The 20981-nt window shown below is 33.0% G+C and overlaps 1 protein-coding gene across 2 annotated transcripts in view; it reads left to right on the plus strand.

Moving 5' to 3' along the window:
- Positions 1–11373, plus strand: part of LOC149475375 (uncharacterized) — a 93896-nt gene extending 82523 nt beyond the window's left edge. Inside the window, exons 32-39 of one of the 2 annotated variants that reach the window (XM_089713305.1) lie at positions 307–441; positions 1234–1346; positions 2304–2431; positions 4241–4368; positions 5617–5740; positions 6539–6622; positions 9397–9467; positions 9832–11373. In XM_089713305.1, the coding sequence (XP_089569431.1) occupies positions 307–441; positions 1234–1346; positions 2304–2431; positions 4241–4368; positions 5617–5740; positions 6539–6622; positions 9397–9467; positions 9832–9947 (899 nt within the window). In that variant the 3' untranslated portion in view covers positions 9948–11373. Of the gene's footprint in view, positions 1–306; positions 442–1233; positions 1347–2303; positions 2432–4237; positions 4369–5616; positions 5741–6538; positions 6623–9396; positions 9468–9831 lie in introns of both variants that reach the window. The other variant, XM_089713307.1, reaches the window with a different exon arrangement.
- The last annotated feature ends 9608 nt before the right edge of the window (positions 11374–20981 follow it).

Below are 20981 nucleotides of genomic sequence, written 5' to 3' on the forward strand. Positions count from 1 at the left end.
AAACACTCGATATTGGCATTTTAATTAGACTATCTTCACATTGCCTTCTCCAAATTTAAATTTGATTATGTCTTATTCTTTTCTGTCATTCCAAATTCAAATTTTAAATTTGACAAAACTTCACATTGCTCTCTCTAGATGTAAATTTGACTTTAGAATATCCGCTATTGCCATTCCAAAGGCCTATTTTGACATAACTTCGCTGTGATCTGTCCAAATTTTAATGCAATTATGATTTTTTTCATCTACTGTATGATTTTAGGTCAATAAAATATATGTTTATTTATATTATTGTAAATTATAAAGGTCGTACACCCGCTAAAGTTGCATGGCGTGCCGGGCACGGCAACATATGCCGCTTGCTCGAGCGCTGGAGCGCCCCGTCCGCGCCCGCACCGCTCACACCGCAGCAAGACGACCTGCTGGCGCCGTTACGGACCGGTGAGTGTTAGCAACAGCAACAACAACAGCAGCAACAACAGCAACATTATCGTCTCTTAACTACATCATAATCATGAACACTACAACAATAACAGCAACAGCAGCAATAACTACATTAACATCTTAAAATTAACTGTCATCATCTCTAATAACAATAGCGACACGATTAACAACAAAAACTGCAGCAACATTATTCAACAACAGCAGAAACAACATCAACAATAAAATCGTCACAGTAAAAACAATGATGTTGATGTTATCATCAGTCAATATTTATTGCAAACAACAGACGAAACTCACAATATTTTCCACTATTATTCATTCTATTATATACATAGACAATTGAAAAATGACGACGCGGTTTGCGCAGTGGTAAAGTAACTGCCTACTGAGCCGACGGTCCCGAGTTCGATCCTCGGTCAGGGCAAATATTTGTGTGATGAACTCGATTATTTGTTCTTGGATCTGGGTGTTATCTATATATATGTATTTATAAAATACTAGAGGTCCGCCCCGGCTTCGCCCATGGTACATATTTCGCAATAAAAGATAGCCTATGTCCTTTCTCGGGTATCAAAATATCTCTATACCAAATTTCATGCAAATTGGTGCAGTAGTTTAGGCGTGATTGAGTAACAGACAGACAGAGTTACTTTCGCATTTATAATATTTAGTATGGATTATATTTATCGTCATCTAGTACCCATAACACAAGCCTTAATTGAGCTTACTGTGGGTCGATTTGTGTAATGTTGTCAAATGAAACAAAAAAAAAAATATTATGTATTCCAGGCTCGCCGGATTACAAGCGGCGCAGCGTGCACAGTTCAAACTCGACTAAATCCTCGTCAAATCTCACCGGCGGCTCCAACAGATCTCACGAACAAGACGACAATGTTGATAAGGTATAGTACAAGATAATACAATGCAACACAACATAACGCAAATTCAAAAATTTATTTGCAAGAATGTAGTTACAAATTAAAGATGTTTTAATTACAATATTATGTGGCTAATACATTCTACCCAGTGATTGGGTGTGCAAATATTAAATAAGAAAGTTGATTAGTCTAATTATTTAAATGTACACACAATTCAATTTTCACAATTACGCGAACGCACTACGGTTTACACGATTATATCACACACAATTCAGTTTACACTACTTCAAAGTCATAAATTCTTCAATGTCATAAAATTGTTTTACCATTAACCAGTTCGTCAGTTTATTTTTGAAAAGATTTACTGGTAGTTCCTTGAAATTGTCCTGTATTTTATTATATATTTTAAGCACACAACACAACACGACACATCATAACACAAAACTATACAGAAAATCACAATATAACATATTACATCGTAACATTGCACAGTACAGGACAGCGCAACAGTTTAGCACAACACAACACAACACTACACCAGACAACATTATTTATCACATACTACATCTTTTTAATATTTTCCCAAAAAAAAGTACATTAATAAAGTAAAAATAATAAAACTACCCTATTTTTAATCTCAAACATTTATTATATTCAATTAGACTTCTTTTAGAAGCACTTTCGAATCGTCATTACATATTTTTAACCGACTTCAAAAAAAGGAGGAGGTTATCAATTCGGCCGGTATGTTTTTTTTATGTATGTACACCGATTACTCCGAGGTTTCTGAACCGATTTACGTGATTCTTTTTTTGTTCGATGCGGGATGGTGTCGAATTGGTCCCATAAAAATTTTATTCGGATAGGCCCAGTAGTTTTTATTTTATGAGCATTTTTGTCTGTATTTATAAATGTTGCAAGTGCAAGTTTGAAGTCGGTTGTTTTTAACGCAGTTATTATTAACGATTACCCTCTTTTCAGCTAATAAAACCAGTGACGTCACTATCGTTCGCCCAACAAGTGGCGAGATGTGGGTGGGCGCGACGGGAACGAACTAGGGACGAACCGGCGCCTGAAATACGAGCTAGGGACAGTGACGCTAAGTTGAGGTGATGTATTTATTTGTGTTTGTTTGTTTGTTTTATTGTTAAGCTATTGCATAGCTTCTATCGCGGGCCTTGAGCGCGGGGACCGAATCCAGAAATTGCGTAACGAAAAACCTCACGCTCCCCACTCCGGGCGCGGAGGTGTACACGTCCTTTTGCACGCCTCATAAGCGAAGCGTTGAGGTGGGTACTACTGTCACTTCGCGCAAAACATCTGATTTTTCAAACTTAAAATGTCTTTATGTATCATACATTGCACTTGTAAGATAATACATACACACACATATTAAGAAAAAACACTATTTTTAACGTTCATGATATTTTTGATGTCATTTTTGTTATTTAAACTAGTTAAAAAACAGTTTAAAAAAGTTCTGTCTTGGACGTCCGTGTGTCTGTATGTGCGGATCCTTTTTCTTGTTAACACGATAGCGACCGAAATACTTTACTAATCGAGTCTTTTTTTTTCTCTTACGCTTGAGTATGCTCAGGAATAGAACCCTTTCATTTTTCAGGGTCTGATTCGATGTGGTTTAATTGTTATTAAATAAACAAAAATAATAATTAATTAATATTTATTAAAAAAAAATTATGAGGCGTGCACTTTTGGATTTTCCAAATTATTTGTATTTATCACTACATAGTATAAAACAAAGTCGCTTTCCCTGTCCCTTTGTACGCTTAAATCTTTGAAACTACGCAACGGATTTTGATGCGGTTTTTTTTAATAGATAGAGTGATTCAAGAGGAAGGTTTATATGTATAATAACATCCATTAAATAGTGGAGAAGTTCTGTTATTTTTGAGGTTTCTAATGTGATGTCGTAAAAAATTACATTTTTTCCGCTTACATTGCACACTTAGGCTGAACCCTACGAGTTTTATCAAAATAATGTACTAAGTATTATACACATTGAAAAGGTCTACAGAAAAGTCCGCGGTGGTATATGTCTATCTCTTATGGATAACCCACAATAACTTTTTTTTGTCATTTACTTTTTACGACAAATAATGGCTAATTTTCGATGCGATTTTAACCAATACAGCATTAATCCTTAACCAATTAAATACCTTGAATACATTGTTCATTTAATATAGATCTATATGGCCCTTTACACCGTATGATTTAAGTGAATATTTTCGAAGATATTACAGATTTAAAAATTGCGGGACGTAGCGTTTGCGGCGGTACCGGCCGGCCGCGTGCGAAGCCGGAGCGGGCCGCTATGTTTTTATAAACAACGTTTTTCTGTAGTGTATTTAGTATCAGCATTGCACCCGTGCGAAGCCGGGGCGGGCCGCTAGTAAATAAATAAAATAAAAATCGGTAATTGTTAGGGAAAAGGAAATAAAGGAAGAAAGAATCCCAATTTCAACAGCACAATTCGGTTGAATCGTATCATGGTATTTATTTACCAGTTCGACTTCTTTATGTTAAAATTTGAATGATCCAAGGGCCGATTTTTCAATCCATGGTTAAAACTCATCCGCCCAATAAAGTATTACACAATAATATTAAAATGTCACGTAAACTGTCAAATACGGACAATTAGAATACGTTTTTAAAATTGTAGTTTTATACCTTATTTGACGAATAAGTTTTATCCAAGCATTGATAAATCGGCCCTAAATCTTTCTAATGATATTCGTCCATTTAGCAGGAGCTACCTAGCCAACGATGATTCTTATTTTTAATTGGTTGTATTTGTTTTTAATAGTTTTTGTTCTATGAATCTGTTTTATATCCGCCACATTTATAGTTTTTATTTATTTCTGTTTCACAAATATTTCAAACTTTCATCTATTCAGCAGGAGCTACCTAGCGAACGAGCGTGACGTGGAGTTACGCGGTTGCGCGGTTGACGCGCGTCGTGAGGAGCGTCACGGCGCTACGTCACCTCTCTATGCGTCACCACCGCGTACGCCGCCGGAGAGAGATGGTATGTGGGGCATGGGGCAAATGGGGCAAAATAAATAAATAAATATTACACAAATCGACCTAGTCCCACAGTAAGCTCAATTAAGGCTTGTATTGTGGGTACTAGGCGACGATAAATATAATATTTAATAAATACATATATAGATAACACCCAGACCCTCATTGCTCATTTGTGTGATGAACAAATAATTGAGTTCATCACACAAATATTTTGCCCTGATCGGGGATCGGACCCGGGACCGTCGGCTCAGTAGGCAGTTACTTTACCACTGCGCCAACCGCGTCGTCAAATATAAACAAATAGGGAATTGTGTCCTGGGGAAGTAGGTGATGATTTTAGAATATGGAGAATGGGACATTAGGGCAAGAGGCAAATTGGGGCATAATGCGAAAAAAGTAACGTAACGGGTGCTTTGAAAGATGGCGATGATTTTAGAAACGAAAAAATTTGGGACGATTTATATTCGAACCGCTGCCGTGTTCGCAGTCGCTCGTAGCGTGCACGAACTTATTCCACAAAATTTTTAATTCATAAAGTTTTATCAAATTAAAAACAATTTTTATTTTTCGCCATAACATCTCAAGTGAGTCTTATTGAAGGAAGTTCGATTAAAATAAAGATACGCAATATTCTTGATATAGTTTTATTATATTACACGTTTATGCGCAGCATGACAGTTTTACTTAAGCGAGAAGAGTGAGAGAGAAAGCTTTTTGTCACATCTATTACATTGACATATAAAAAAACCACAGATAATGTTCCATCTTATTCAACACTTATAGAGAACTAGGTTTCCGCCCACGGCTTCGCCCGCGCAATCAAAGAAAAACCCGCATAGTTCCCGTTCCCGTGGGATTTCCGAGATTGCGTCATATTAAAAAAGTGTCCTATCTCGGGTATCAAAATATCTCCATGCCAAATTTCATGAAAATTGGTTCAGTAGTTTAGGCGTGATTGAGTATCAGACAGACAGACAGTTACTGTCGCATTTATAATATTAGTATGGATAAGGTTTATCTGTGGTTTTTTTTACACGCTTTATATTAGCTTCACCTGTATGTTTGTTTGTAACCGACTTATTTGGGCGCGATTTTGACCCACTTTAAACGGCCAGATTTCGTTCAAACTTTGTAGATTTATTGAGGACCGATGACAATACACTAATTTGATAAAATTATTCCATTTTTCAATTTGCGAAAAGCGTGTTTTTTAGTTTTTTTTAACTATTATATTTATTTTTTCTTTCAGTACCCTCCCAACCGGCATCACTACCTTGCCAACAGCCGCTCGTAGCCGACACACACTTCAACCGCGACACTCATATGCGTATCATACTCGGCCGAGACAGTAAGCAGCACGAGCGAGCTGACAGGTAACTTGCTAGTAACAATAACCGGCCAGGTGCGAGTCGGACTCACGCACGAAGGGTTCCGTACTATGCCCCCCCCCCTTAATATATTTAGGGCTGATTTTTCAATCCTTGGTTAAAACTTATTCGTCGAATAATGTATAAAACTACCATTTTAAAAACGTAGTCTAATTGTCCATATTTGACAGTTTACGTGACATTTTTATATCATCGTGTAATACTTTATTTGAAAAATCGGCCCATAATAATATATTTGTTGTTATAGCGGCAACGGAAATACATCATTTGTGAAAATTTCAACTTTCTAGCTATCACGGTTTATTAGACACAGTCTGGAGACAAACAGACAGACAAATAAATAAATAATAAAAATATTTATTGACACAACAAGACAGACAACGAAGTCTCAGTAATAGGGTTCCGTTTTACCCTTTCGGTATGGAACCCTGAAATATAAGCAACTAGGCTCACCACAGCCTTTAAAAGGTCGTCAAAAATGTACATACTGCGTTGTATAAAACATTCATTGCAAATAACATCTTATTTCGTGTTCAATTATTGCTCATTAAAAAACTCTGCCTAATACATTCGTGGGCAGAGTTTTTTGATCGCATTTGTGAGCCTAGTTGTTTATTGCACGTCAATATTTGATGTTTTTATACTGTATAATAAAATATTTAGATAATACATTAGTCTTATTTATATGTAGTATAGATATAAATATATTTTTTTTTATTAATATGGGTTTCTATGAAAAAAAAAACAACATAAATGTTTTTATATATTATTTATTACAAATAGCGCGGTGTTTTTGGCGTCCAGACTTGCGTATAACAAGTTGGTAGGCGGGCTCGGGAGGGCGAGAGGGAAGATATTTAAGAAAACGTGAGTGAAAGGGATGGGTATACTCGATGTGGTGGAGTGGTGTTATTGTAATTTTTTTTTACAATTTTTCCTTATTTTTAAATAATCTCTTTTAAGAGAGAGAAATATCTATATTGTTTGTTAAAATATTTAATGTAAAAAAACAAGATTAATATTGAATTGTGTTTTTACGTAACGTATTCCACATAATTTGACATTTTATGTTCATCTGGATACATTTTTTTTCATTTTTTGTCAAAATTTTTAGTTATTTTTGTGAAAATATAAAACTTCATTTTAAAATTTTTATGTACAACTAGCGGTCCGCCCCGGCTTCGCCCGTGGTACATGTTTACGTTTCTCTACATAAGAACCATCCTCGTACTTCAAGGAAATTAATAAAAAAAGAATTATCGAAATCGGTTCAGCCGTTCTCGAGTTATGCGCTTACCAACACATTTTGCGATTCATTTTTATATGTACAATAATATCACTCCCAAATTATCGAGTTTTGCCTGGTGGTTAGGTACATTGGTAAAATGTAATATTTCATGAAGACTTGTAACTAAAAAAATTATATTTTTGTAAAAATATTTAAAATAAATTTACACGTCTTTGTGAAATAATACATAAACATTTCACCAAGAACGGCGCAGTTGAATAAATCTCTCTCTTTTGTCATTATATATCTTCTCCTATTTTCCTATCCATATTCATCTCTTGTTAGATAGTGTTTCAAATCACAGTTTTTTTTATGTGAACATTAACTGATAAAATGTTACCCATTCGCTTTGCAATGGATAAGTTATTGCAATAACCTGTCTTGTTTTTATGATTGACGTTTCATGTGAGCAAGAGCAGGACACAGCTATGGTAGAAAATGGTAGAAATTTATCCATTGTTTAACTTTTTATTAGTAAGGCCGATAACGTAAATTATTAACCAAAAATTATTGTGCGAATTTTTTTATTAACGTTATACTTTTATTTAAATAAGTTTTTTGTCGCTACACAATTTTTCATTACGGTTAGATAAAAGAGAGATAGATATGTTGATAGAGCGAGACAGATGTATTTAACTGCTCCAATCTTTCATTCACATTCACAAATCATTCAATGATCTACCGAATGGACTTATTTTAATTTTTCCACAGTATTAACAAACGTTGGACATATTAGCCATAAATGTTTATTTCAAAACGGTATTTGATTCTCAATGCAGATAAATAAGACTGGAAATACTAGATGGAGCCTGTGGGTTAACTCGCTTATCGCTATCCGGGTTAAAAGGAGTGTACTAGTACAATATACATCCATACTAATATTATAAATGCGAAAGTAACTCTGTCTGTCTGTCTGTTACTCAATCACGCCTAAACTACTGAACCAATTTTCATGAAATTTGGTATGGAGATATTTTGATACCCGAGAAAGGACATAGGCTACTTTTTATCCCGGGAAAATGATGCAATTTTGGCTGTGCGGGCGAAACCGCGGGCGGAAAGCTAGTAGTATATAAATGTATCTAAGTATAATAATGTATTATATGGGAGAAAAACAAAAAATGTATATATGAATATCTGCAAATAATTGTAATCCATTCGGTAGCATCATAGCACATTGCACTATCAAATATTCACACTCGCACAATTTTGTTCGGGATCATTCTATTATGGATTTTTTCGAAAAAAAAATGTTTTTAATAAATGTCGGTTTGAGAGCACTCCTGTTTTTGCAATTTGTCAATAAATAAATAAATAAGTCTAGCGAGACTAATAAATAATTAAATGACTTGCGAAATTTATTGAACTTTTACTTTTGTTAAACAAAGGCAGGAAGTGTTTGAAGATGTTTAAATATAAAATTTTTAAATTTTTCTTTTTTTAATTTTAATCATATTGAATTTATTTGGTTTATACTATCATATATTATACATATATTGAAAACTAGCTGCGCTCCGCGGTTTCACCTGCGTGGCCCCGCTTCTCAACAGAATTTAAGACCAACGTCTTAGTGTGATGATATAAATCCTATAACCTCCCTCGATAAATGGGCTATCCAACACCGAAAGAATTTTTCAAACCAGTAATTTTTGATATTAGCGCGTTCAAACAAACAAACAAACTCTTCAGCTTTATGATATTAAAGATTTTCTAGGCAAAGAGACCATTTATCACCTACCATTGATCATGTTCATTGTTGAACGCAAGTCTCGATCGAATTACGCTTACCAGTCATGTTGGGTCGACTAATATTTGCATGCGTTTGATTACTAATAATACCTGAAAAAGGGGGCTTTTGATAATTTTTGGTGGGGAAATTGCAAGTAAAAGGAAGGAATAATGATGTTTTTGAAGTGAAACTTCTTTAGGTGCTGCGTTGAGAGTAAAATTTCAAGGTCGCGTCATGGCAATACCATCACGTCATGGAGTAAGACGACGATTTTGGTATCTTTGAATCTTGCCAAAGAAGTTTCACTTCTGAAACGTGTGCTCAGCACAACGCTCTTTTTTGTACATTTTTTTTTTAATTTTTGGCTTTAAAGTATTTGCAGAAATTTCTAACCTAGATTTGAATCTAGGAATATTATATGCATAAAGGGGTTGGGACTATGTAAGTCATCACCATCAGTCCATATTTGTTCCCACTGCTGGGACACGGGCCACCTATGGGGGTTCAGGCAATGAATTGTAAATATACTCCAGACTTTTCTATCCTTATGTCTTTTCAGGTATATAACCAATACAGACAAATATAAATGCATTAATTTTTATATATTATGAATTTTGTTCACAGCAAAAACAAGAGGAATGGCATAGTCACAAATCCAGCGATGCGATTGGTCGCCAACGTTAGAAATGGTCTTGGTAAGTTGGAATAACATAGCATTGAAAATGTTGTTTGCGATCTTGATTGTCTTATATTTGTCTTGATTGTCTATAAGATAGCTTTTACCTATGATTTTGAAAGCTCATTGCCCAGTTCAATACTTTAAATACAAACAAAACCAAAAAATATTATGTTTACTAAATTAATGTTAGAAACTGATAATTACTGAAGGCAGCAAGAAAAATGTAGTTTTAGTATATCCCGAAAATATTGATGTAGTTTTTAAGTTAATCCATTACCAAAAAGCAATATAAAACACATTTCTGTTCTCTTTTATTCATGAATTTTTATTTAAAATTAGTGTAAAAAACAAAAAAATAACCATAATAAACTATTTTCTAGACAACGCAGCAGCAAACATTCGTCGAACGGGTGTGGCATTGGCGGCCAGCGCAAGTTCGGCCAACCCAGCAGTTAAAACCAACGCTTTTCAGTGGAGGAAAGAAACGCCTTTGTAAACGATGGGCCAATGTGGGCCAAGTTGGCCAAACTGGTCGGGATTATGTTTGAGTTATAGTTATTAATGGGCCCTTTTCACTATGGGCAGCGTTGGGCGAGTAGAGGCAATCACGATAGTGTAGAGGGCCTAAATGTCTATGATCGTCATTGTAGATGTTAATTCATAATCGCCGTAATGGCGGCAAACATCGACGGTCATTTGTTGGGCCAACGTTGTCCATTGGGAAGAGGGTTCATCAAATATAGCTTGATCTTTGTGACAGATGTGAACAAAACCAACGAAATAATTTTAAATAAATGTTTTATTTATTTTTGCCGTATTTTTATTATTTACTTGCCAGTTTGAAAGCAATTGAAATGCAATACATTATTATCATAAAAATTATACTTCGTTTGACATATTTCACAAAGATTAAGCTACATATTAAGGACTCAAAAGATACTCCTGTAAAGTGGTAGATGTTTGGCCAATGTTGGTAGTATGACTGGAGATTATTGTAAAGTGTTTGGCCAACGTTGGTCAAGGGTGGCTATTATTTGAAGCTTTGTCATAATTATTGTCAACTCAGTTACACGTTGTGTTATATGTGTATGTATGGCCAATGTTGGCCATTACTTGGCGAGGTGTGGCCAAAGAAAACTGTGGCTTAGATTTGACAAATTTATATGATAAGTTGATGGCAATATTTGGTTGTATTTCTGTGTTTTGTTATGGATGTCTAAGTTAATGTAGATGATCTTTAAGCAATGACGAATATTTGATCAGATTTTGACAAACTTTGACCATATTGGTTAGTATTTGAACAATTTGCTGAGTCAAATTTAAATTATACGGCAATGAAAACTAGAATTTTTAAATTTTTTGAGTCCATTGATGTGATTAGTTTGAATTAAACGATTAATAGTTGATTTTACTTGGTTTAATATGATTTAACGTAGTGTCGGAAAAAGGAATAATAACAAGCAATAGTTCAATATACGTTTGGTAAAATGTTGGTCAAAGTTTGTCGAACATGGCCCAGCTTGGGCCAACGATCGGTGATATGATTGTACTCGAATAAATAGATCGATGACTGTTGCAATACTTATGCCTAGATATATTGTACAAAATAGTATTATTTTGCTTTTAATATCAATATTTCTTAATTTCTCAATATACATAAAAAGTCTCTTATGGCCGTTCCCAATATTCAAACTACGGTTATAGATAGACAGCTATCTCCGATAGCTAGTAAGGTTCTATCTATCGTAAGATAGATACGATATTGGGAACGGCCATTACTGACTGACAGCTGTCAAAACGTTATTGGGACGCTCAAATAGACAAATTCATAGAGAAATATACCTCTAGTAAGCAGTTAGTCCTCCAGACGATAGATAGCGATCAGAGATAGGTTAGCTTATCGCTAGTAAGCTTATTGGGACGCCAAAACAAAAGATAGATAGCATTTTCTATCTTTAGTAGGGTCAAACCGAAGAGAGATAGGATATTGGGAACGGCCATTAACCAACTTTAAAAAAAGAGGGTACTTCATTGAAGTAATTTTACAATTTTATGAACTTAAAAATTAACTTTCAAGGTTTGTAGCAATATTTATTGTAGAAAGAGATATGTATAGAGTCATGTGTTAGAGAGAGATGGATATATGTCTATCGTACTTCTAAAAAATATTAATAAACGAGTAATTAAAATGAACTAGAATAAAACGTTAATTTGGGATGATAATGCTATTTTTAATGTAATATTAAAAAAGGGCATTAAAAGGTGTTTTTCAAAAATACCCTCAAAATTGAATTCGGGAGAAATTTAGTATTTTAACAAAGAAATAGTACAAAATTGTAATGTACTAAAAACAAACAAAAACACTATCACTATTTCTTCATTTATGAAGATATAACACAAAAAATAAATATATTAAACAACTATTAAAAAATAAAATAAAAAGGAATCACTGACTTAAAAGTAGTTATCATGCGCTCAATGCTTAAAATGTATTTATTTATTTTATTATGTATAAAACAAATAGTATACTGTCTTTGCATTGAGAAAATCCATGTTACAAAATATCTCTGAAAAAACAAATATAAAAAATACATATAGAAAAGAAACTATACTTTTTGGTAAAAACATAGTAATAAACCATGCTTTAAAACCAGATTAAAATTCATTAATTACCTGTAGATTCGCATGAAATCTAATATGTTTATAAACAAGAAAAAATCAATAAAAATCGGTGCATTTTTTTGTATTGCCTTTTTTTTATTTATTTTAACGATCTCAAAATGAACAATATTTTTTTTTACTTGCATTTAAGCTAATACCTAGTCGATATATACGTAGGTGCCTATTCGCAAAATATATTTTAACGTAGCTGTTATTATAAAAGATATATTCAATGTTGCCAGTTTAAAAAACTATTTAATTAAAAAAAATATTTTTTGCACTGGCAACACAAATTTAATGTAAGTAGGTTATAAAATTATATGGTAACACCAATGTGGAGTAAGCTTAACTATTTTTGTGTGGAAAATGCATAAAAAATATAAGAAATAAATAATTTTAATAAATGCATAAATATTGTATTTATAATGACTTGTATGTTGGAATTAGATGGATTTTTTTGTTTAGTACTTTTAAAAATCTATGTTGTTTTTGAATCTTCCTGTTTCAAAGACTTTTTTTAATATTCGGTTAAGCAGAAATTCATGTTATTTTTTTTCATGAAATCTTAAAATAAAGATCGGATATTCTGATGTTAAAAAAAACGCACCGTTAAACGCAAAAAATGCATAAAACATATACAATTTTTTTTGTAAAGTTCTTATAAATGCGAAAAAATATATGATTTTTAAAAGTAACTTCATAAAATCCTAAACTTGAGTTTAACGGTTTGTGTCAAAATTAATGCCAAATAATTTACGGTTTAAATATTTTCTCATCAAATACTGTGTTTTTTTTTGTAAATCAATTTTTTTTGCTATATTATATAAACAAATAGGAAATTTTTGAAATTTCTCAGTGGGTAGACTTGTAGATAAAAAAATACGTATGTATGAATTTTTTTGTATTTTTTTTTCATATTTTTTCGAATAGCAATACTGACTGCGAATAAAAACGACTTTTGGAATCGAATCTTGATTTTTTCAGTCAACTTAGTGATAATTTTGTTAAATGAGGTATTTTTACCAATATCAAAGGTACAATTCAATTTTTGCGTATTTTTTTTTGTGATTTTTCTGACAAGAGGCTATAAATTTTTGATCTGTTTTTCAATGAAATTGGTAGAAATATCTCATTTTAGTAACGCCATTTTTTATTGTATAACGCTTATTATTAGAATAATTATTTATGAGACTAATTTTGTATGTTTGTGTGTGTGCAACTTGTGATTTAGTAATGAAATGTAATGTAGCTGGTGCCGTGGTATAACGTTGTGAGAATATATTGAAATATATGTATAATTTCTCTTATTTTGTCTTTTTATTTGACCTTCAAATAAAACCCTATGATACATAATCCCTTTCTACATAGTATAAATCAAAGTCGCCTTTTCTGTCCCTATTTATGCTTAAATCTTTAAACTATGCAACGAATTTTGATGCGATTTTTTAAATAGATAGAGTGATTCTCGAGGAATGTTTTAGTATATAATTTATAACGTTTGAGACAAGCGGATATTTATATGCAATCACATGTATTTTCCTTAATTTTTCACATAATAACGATACTTCATTCACAGTACCGTACAATTTATTTCTTAAAATTCTTCTTTTTGTGGTTTTAGTGAAATATTTCTAAATATCTGGACCGATTTTTGATGATATTTTTCGCTTTGTTCTCTCTGGATTATTTAAAACTAGAGGTCCGCCCCGGCTTCGCCCGTGGTACATATTTCGCAATAAAAGGTAGCCTATGTCCCCTTTCTCGGGTATCAAAATATCTCCATACCAAATTTCATGCAAATTGGTTCAGTAGTTTAGGCGTGATTGAGTAACAGACAGACAGACAGAGTTACTTTCGCATTTATAATATTATATTAATTAATATTAATTAATTAATATATTAATAAGTATGGATTTTGGTTAGATAAACTACCAGCCACCAGATGGCGCTGTTATAAATAAGGTCGCATTACCCTCTATATTTGTGCTAAATTTCATTGTAATCGGTTCTGTAGTATTTGAGTGAAAGTGAAAAATCATACACACCTTTACATGTACACATCCAACCTATCCATAGGATAGGATAGTATAAATTGTATTTAAAAGACTTGAGATTTCATTTAAGTGTAACAGCAGATTTTGTGTTATACGACATACGTTACAAAAAAGTAATTTTATGAACTGAATCGATAGCTCAAAATAAAGTAATATTAATAAAAGGTATCTCATTTAAAAATTTGTCAAATATCCATTTGAAAAATATTTTTTCAAATAAAAGTTATAAAAACAACTATTTCTATTCGCCAATAGATGGCGTTACTGTTACAGGGCACTATCGTTTATTTCTTACGGTGCACTTACGAATAATAATAATATGTAATCAAAATAGCGAATGCTCATTCTAACCCCACTATGTCAAATTATATGACAAATGAATTTTCATTTTCATTTCATTTTCACATTCGTAGACACACAACAGGCGTAGAATATTCTTTCGTTGTCCTTAGTGCGTTCGAAGCGATTCTATGCAATGTTCTAATACTGAACAACACTGAATACGAGTTTTTGTTTACACTAAACCAGCAAAATAATGCTCTTGCTCTAGCTCTATGTTCCTTTGATTTAAATGCACAGTTAGATAACTCATTAAAATTAAAACACAATAATACTTTAACACATTAAAATAACGAACCAATGATATCTAACTCGAACCGTAATCGTTCTTAATAAATTAATTAAAACCGTATTTAAAAAGATAGAACTTCACTTTAAAAATACTTTCTGAAACCTGTTTTATATTTAGTATAAAACTTCAATAAGATGAACATTATCTTTCTTCGTCATAGAATCATTTTGTACTCTATAAAAATAAGAGAAACCATATTTTTTTTTGTTTTATGCTAAGTAGCGTTTAATTAGTACAACTTGTACTAAAAACTACACAATAAAACTGACAATATTCAGCCAAAAAGAACCCCTTTAAAAACATACGGCAATTAACTTCTATCAAATAGGCAGCAAGTGCAAAACAACAATGATTGGCGTATGGTGATAAACCCTCCGTAATTTGATATGTGCTTTGCGACCCTTATAGGTTAAGAGTCAGCGACTATTCGTAGAGATATGAATGTGTTTTTTTTCTATGAAACAACCAATAAATTTAAGAGAGTAAACTACTTTTGATAGAGAAGAATTTGATACTTTGACAGGAATATAAAAAATGACCTTACGGTTATTTACCTGAGCACTGGCAGGTATTAAGTTAAGACTAGTTATTTAATTGTTTGTAAAACTTCTAACATTAAAATGCTTAATAATTGAGAAATATATTATTGGAGGAATCAAACCCGTGTCTTTCGCCTTACTGTGGCAACTGTACGTACCTACTGTTAACTATGTCATTCCTTTTTTCCTAACAATTTGCCAAATAAATTGACTTTTATTAATCATGCGTTTTATTTCGGTTACCAGCTCTAACACTAACGACACAATCTCAACACGCTCGTATACTGACTATAACAATATGATTTATGTTCAAGCATCTTTTGTGCTTACAGGAGTTTGTTTTTTGAGTTTTCTTTTTAATTATACAATATAATTACAAGATAATAATTATTAATAAGGCTTTTGTTTACTTCTGTCTGTAAAAAAATGTTTTTATTAACCTTCAACTTACATAAATACAATTTGATGCCCATAAATTAGTAAAGTTTTGTAGAAAAGTATCTAGTACATATTTGCGATTCAATTAGCCAATCTTTTCAAGTCAAATTATCTAAAGCCTAAACAACAGACTTTCATGGAGTTTCTTGTCGGTTCTTCTCCATAGATACTGCTTTCCGAACCGGTGGTAAATGTTATAAATATGTAATGACGATTCAAAAGTGCTGCTAGAAGAAGTCTAATTGAATAAATACAACACCATATCCTTACAAGAAATCATAGGAATTTATATATTTATGCAAATATAATTTAAACTAACTTGTGCTCTTAAAACTTTTTATGTTCCTGAAAATTGTAGGATCTCAAAAAAAATTCCCCAGTGTACAACTACTATATCTAGTCGAGTTCATAGCTATAGTTTTATCCCTACTTAATATTATAAATGCGAAAGTAACTCTGTCTGTCTGTCTGTTACGCTTTCCCGCTTAAGCCTCTCAACCGATGTTGATGAAATTTGGCACAGACAATCTTTAGACCCTGAGAAAGAGATAGGCTACCTTTTATTGCGAAATATGTACCACTGGCGAAGCCGGGGCGGACCGCTAGTACTTTATAAAAGCTGTGACCAACTTAACAACATCCGTAGTTTACAAGAAACTAAAATAATGAACCCTACATCTTAAGTACTTCCTCGAAACGAGGACACGCGCGCGGCACGCGGCAGTCTTGGCTTTACGTCAAATGTAACCTTACACCGTTTTAAGGACTGTCGGATGTTGGATAAAAACTTTGTTAAGTGACTTTTTGCTTTGCATTGTTTAATGCAAAGTGTATTCATATTAGAAATTTAAAACCTTGTATAGTTGGTATAGATAATTAGAATAAGGTTAGAAGATAGGAATTAATGTTCTTGAATAATTTTTTACTTAATTTAAATTCAATATTTTTTGTTTCCGTGCTGCTAATCTAGTATACTAATATTATAAAGCTATTGTATGTTTGAACGCGCTAATCTCAGGAACTACTGGTCCGATTTGAAAAATTCTTTCGGTGTTAGATAGCCCATTCATCGAGGATGGCTATTATATATTATCATCACGCTAAGACCAACAGGAGTGGAGCGACGCGGGTGAAACCGCGGAGCGTAACTAGTAAATTATAATCATAGATAAATTTAATGGTATGAAAATACATAGTTCGTTTCTTAGACCTACACGATATGCACATACAATTTTAATAGAATCGGTCCAGCCATTCTAATGGTCTACCTAACATTGTGAAATAAGAATTTTATAAATACAGAGATAGAGAAGATTACAGTTTACAATGCAATATCGATTATCAATACACAACACACGATAAAAGGCAATTACTTGAAGATTTCAAGCATTCGCAGGGTTATGTGCCAATTAGATTGAAGAATCAACCCTATGTTACTGATTGTTGATATGACACGGTTAGATGTAGGGCTACCACTGATTCGTTTTAATGATCGAAAAATGTCGTGTTCCCTAGAATAAAAGGGACGGATGCATTAGATGACTGAATAATAGTAATATTTTTTAATATTGTTTATTTATAAATAAAATAAATTATTATTCTTTGATCTGTTTCTGTGATAGATTTTTCTTGTTAGAAATGGCTGCAGAATATTAACAATGGAGGTATTTATTGATAGTCTGTATATGATATCTATCTTTCTACTAAGGATAACGGACCAATTTAGATTGTCAAACAAATTGATTGAAAAGTGTAAAACATGCATAATTTATTCACGTCCGATAGGCAGCCCTATCAAACAAGGTGTGCTAGGGTTCCCACACCTAATTATGGGAAAACATGCGCGGTCAACTGGAGAGGCCCTCGGATGCTAAATATTGAAAGGCAATTGACAACGTAACACATCAGTTTTTTGTCGACGCCATGTTCTTTTTTTATTATTCAAGTGTTTAGGGTTGAAAATAAAACAATACATGTATGATTAATCGTTTTATTGAGTGACTTTTAAATACTGATATTTATCAAAAAAACCTTAACTTATTTTACAAATAAACATATTATGGATAAGCTTTGATGATTTTTTTCGTGAAACAATAGGTCCTTGAGAGAAGCAGGAAGGTTTAATAATAATAGCCAGTCATAGGCCAGCCCAGGGCTGTATCTCTATAGTGCAGTCATGGGCAGGCTGCGGCTGGTGTCCCACAACACATTAAAATTCTCGAAAGGGCCTCTGCGTGTTGGATCCGTGTCCCCACGTAAGCCTTCCAAAGATCCGGGTACTGTCCTTCTGGTGGTACCCGAGTATTATGGAAATAGCCAGTCATAGGCCATAGCCAGTACGATAATAAGTACTGAATTAGGTAATTATAAAACTATTTATGTTTAGAGTTAGTAGTAGATATTATTTACATCATTTTCAGATTTCTTATAAACATAACTACTGAGCCTATATTGGTGAAATATTTCTTTATTATAGGTCCTAGTAAATACAAGTAATATACAATACCTATACAGGATGTCCCACTATTGGTATACTAAGCTCGAAGGGACTTGTAGTTTTGCATACACTGATCACGTAAAAAATGCTTAAACAACAAAATTACATCAAAAATTTTTTGCTAAATTTTTCCTGAAAATCCATGTTTTCTTCTTTAGCTTCGCTCAGCCGGCATATACCACTTCGCTAATGTGAGCATTTTGTCTATGAAAACATAATCTTAAACGATAAGTCACGTGCTGGTGGCAAAGCTGGGCGGGTTGCTTGTTTTGGAATTTGGGTACACATATAGAGTTTTAAACTCGAATCAAACATTTGAAAAAAAAACTACCTACGTCTGGAATTTTATAAGTATTTGTTTACGTACTCAGCGTATGCTGTATGCAAAACTATAACCTCCTTTGAGCTTAGTATACCAACAGTGGGACACCCTGTTTATATACGTTTCTGTCTATTTTTAAAGGTTTTTTTCTTCTCAAGATATATTTTCTAAACGGGTCAAACTCAAAAGCTCCCGTAGCCAAAAGCTAGTATACAATAAAGTAATTCTCCCAAGAATACACGTATAATTAAACCATAATAAATCATAACAATATGAATCCCCCTCCAACAATTAGAGCTGTCAAAATATATTTACCATAGATAATAAAATTACGTTTGATAGTCAGCGCGCGTGCTCACACGGGGCATAGATTAAATAAATTCTAGCAATTTGCAAGATTTGGCTTTCATTTGTTATTTAATTATGCGTCAAATTGAGTACAATTACTGATTATTTGTTGATAATAGTTTATTTGGAGAAGTGTATGAAGTTTTGTAGTCTATAGGCACATCTATAGGTAATGCAATGCGAGGAAAGATTAGATGGCTGTTATTTACTCTATCACGTCAGAATTAATTAATTAAACAATACTGGACGAATTAGCCCAAAAAGCTATTTACCAGCACGATGCAAGCTGCGAGTTTCAATTAGTAAATTAAAACGAGAGAGCATGACATGTAGAATCATGTAGGTAGAGCCTTAAAAAATTAAAACTATCTATAGTTAACTATGATAAAAATGAATCGCCCAATGTGTTGCTAAGCGCAAAACTCGCGAACGGCTGAACCGATTTCGTTAGTTATTTTTTTATAATATTCCTTGAAGTACGAGGATGGTTCTTATGGAGAGAAAACGTAAACATGTACCATGGGCGAAGTCGGGGCGGACTGCTAGTTCTTAATATAATAATTAATTAAAGAAATATAAAATTATTTCATAAAATACAGGTGAACCCGCGTGCTTATAATAGCTAATCCATAAACGGCGATAACACGACAAACGGCAGCAAGCGACCCCAAATCTGTGATTTTATCCCTAATTGGCGGCCTCTGATTGGTCAGAATTAATGTGATGCGCGCGCTCCATAGCTCCCATTGGTCGGTTTGAATCCACCCCTTTAGGGATTAGGGTGACATCAGGGTGGAGGGATGGGATGGTTTTGATACTTTATTGTCGTGTCGATTAAATTTAAAATTTAAAAAGATTAAGTGCATAATATGTTAGTACTGAAAGGTCTATTAAATCAGAAAAAAATGGATTCAATAGTTTTATTGGTGCTTTTGTATAAAATAAAATACTATTGTATATTACATGTTATTTCGAAAATAACAAAGTTTTTCATCAATCATTTATAAATAGGTATTATTATTCGCAATATTCATTCGCACGTAAGAATTAATATTGGGATTAAGGTTTTTTTCAACATTTTTCATTCCTACTCCGCTCCTTTTGTTCGTGCCGTGATGTTTAACCTGTAAATAACAAATTGATATAAATATGGACTATCCAACATAGAAAAATCGATAGTTCATACAATCCAATATACCTAACAATATGTGCATTGTTTTTAAAACAATTAATGACCATGAGAATTTTCTTAATTATCTCTTCTATGAGAACAAAATAGAAATTTCAAACATTTAATTGTAATACACTATCTTTCCGCCCGCGGCTACGCCCGCGTGGACTAAAACTTAACAAACTATATAGGTACACTGAAACCTTTCTGGAAAGTGACACTTACTCAAAAAAAATATCGCATCAAAAATCAGTTTATATCAGCATAGTTTTAAAGACGTGTATTTCTATTATTTAACAAATTACAGAAAGATTCAAGCATATACATATACCTACAGGCAGCGGAAAGCATCTTTATTTAAACTATGAAATTTTTTACAAGTATCAAACCTTATTCGTCCACCTACACCGATTTTGCATGGATGATCGCACATCGTTTCAAACTTATAGCTATATCTTACAACTGGATAGGGAGATGCCGTCGTTTTATGCAAGGAATAACGTTTTCAGTTATTTTTAAGGCAACTGAAAATAAAACTTTTTGTATCGTTATTTGTTATTGCGATTACATCATAAATGTCAAAATAAATTATACAATTATTAATTACTAGCTTCCGCCCGCGGCTTCGCCCGCGTGGTGTTTTGATAAAAGATCTGTCTGTCTGTCTGTCTGTTACGCTTTCCCGCTTATACCTCTCAACCGATTTTGATGAAATTTGGCACAGACAATCTTTAGACCCTTCGAAAGAACATAGGCTACCTTTTATCAAAACAGCACGCGGGCGAAGCCGCGGGCGGAAGCTAGTTTAAGAATAAACTTTTGATATATTAATGTTTTCATTTAACTAAATCTACTATTTTTCTTATTTA

Source organism: Colias philodice, chromosome 30, assembly GCF_061535455.1.
Source record: "Colias philodice isolate Cphi_HAF_F1 chromosome 30, ilColPhil1 Martin Lab GWU primary, whole genome shotgun sequence".
NCBI classification, from domain to species: Eukaryota; Metazoa; Arthropoda; class Insecta; order Lepidoptera; family Pieridae; genus Colias; species Colias philodice.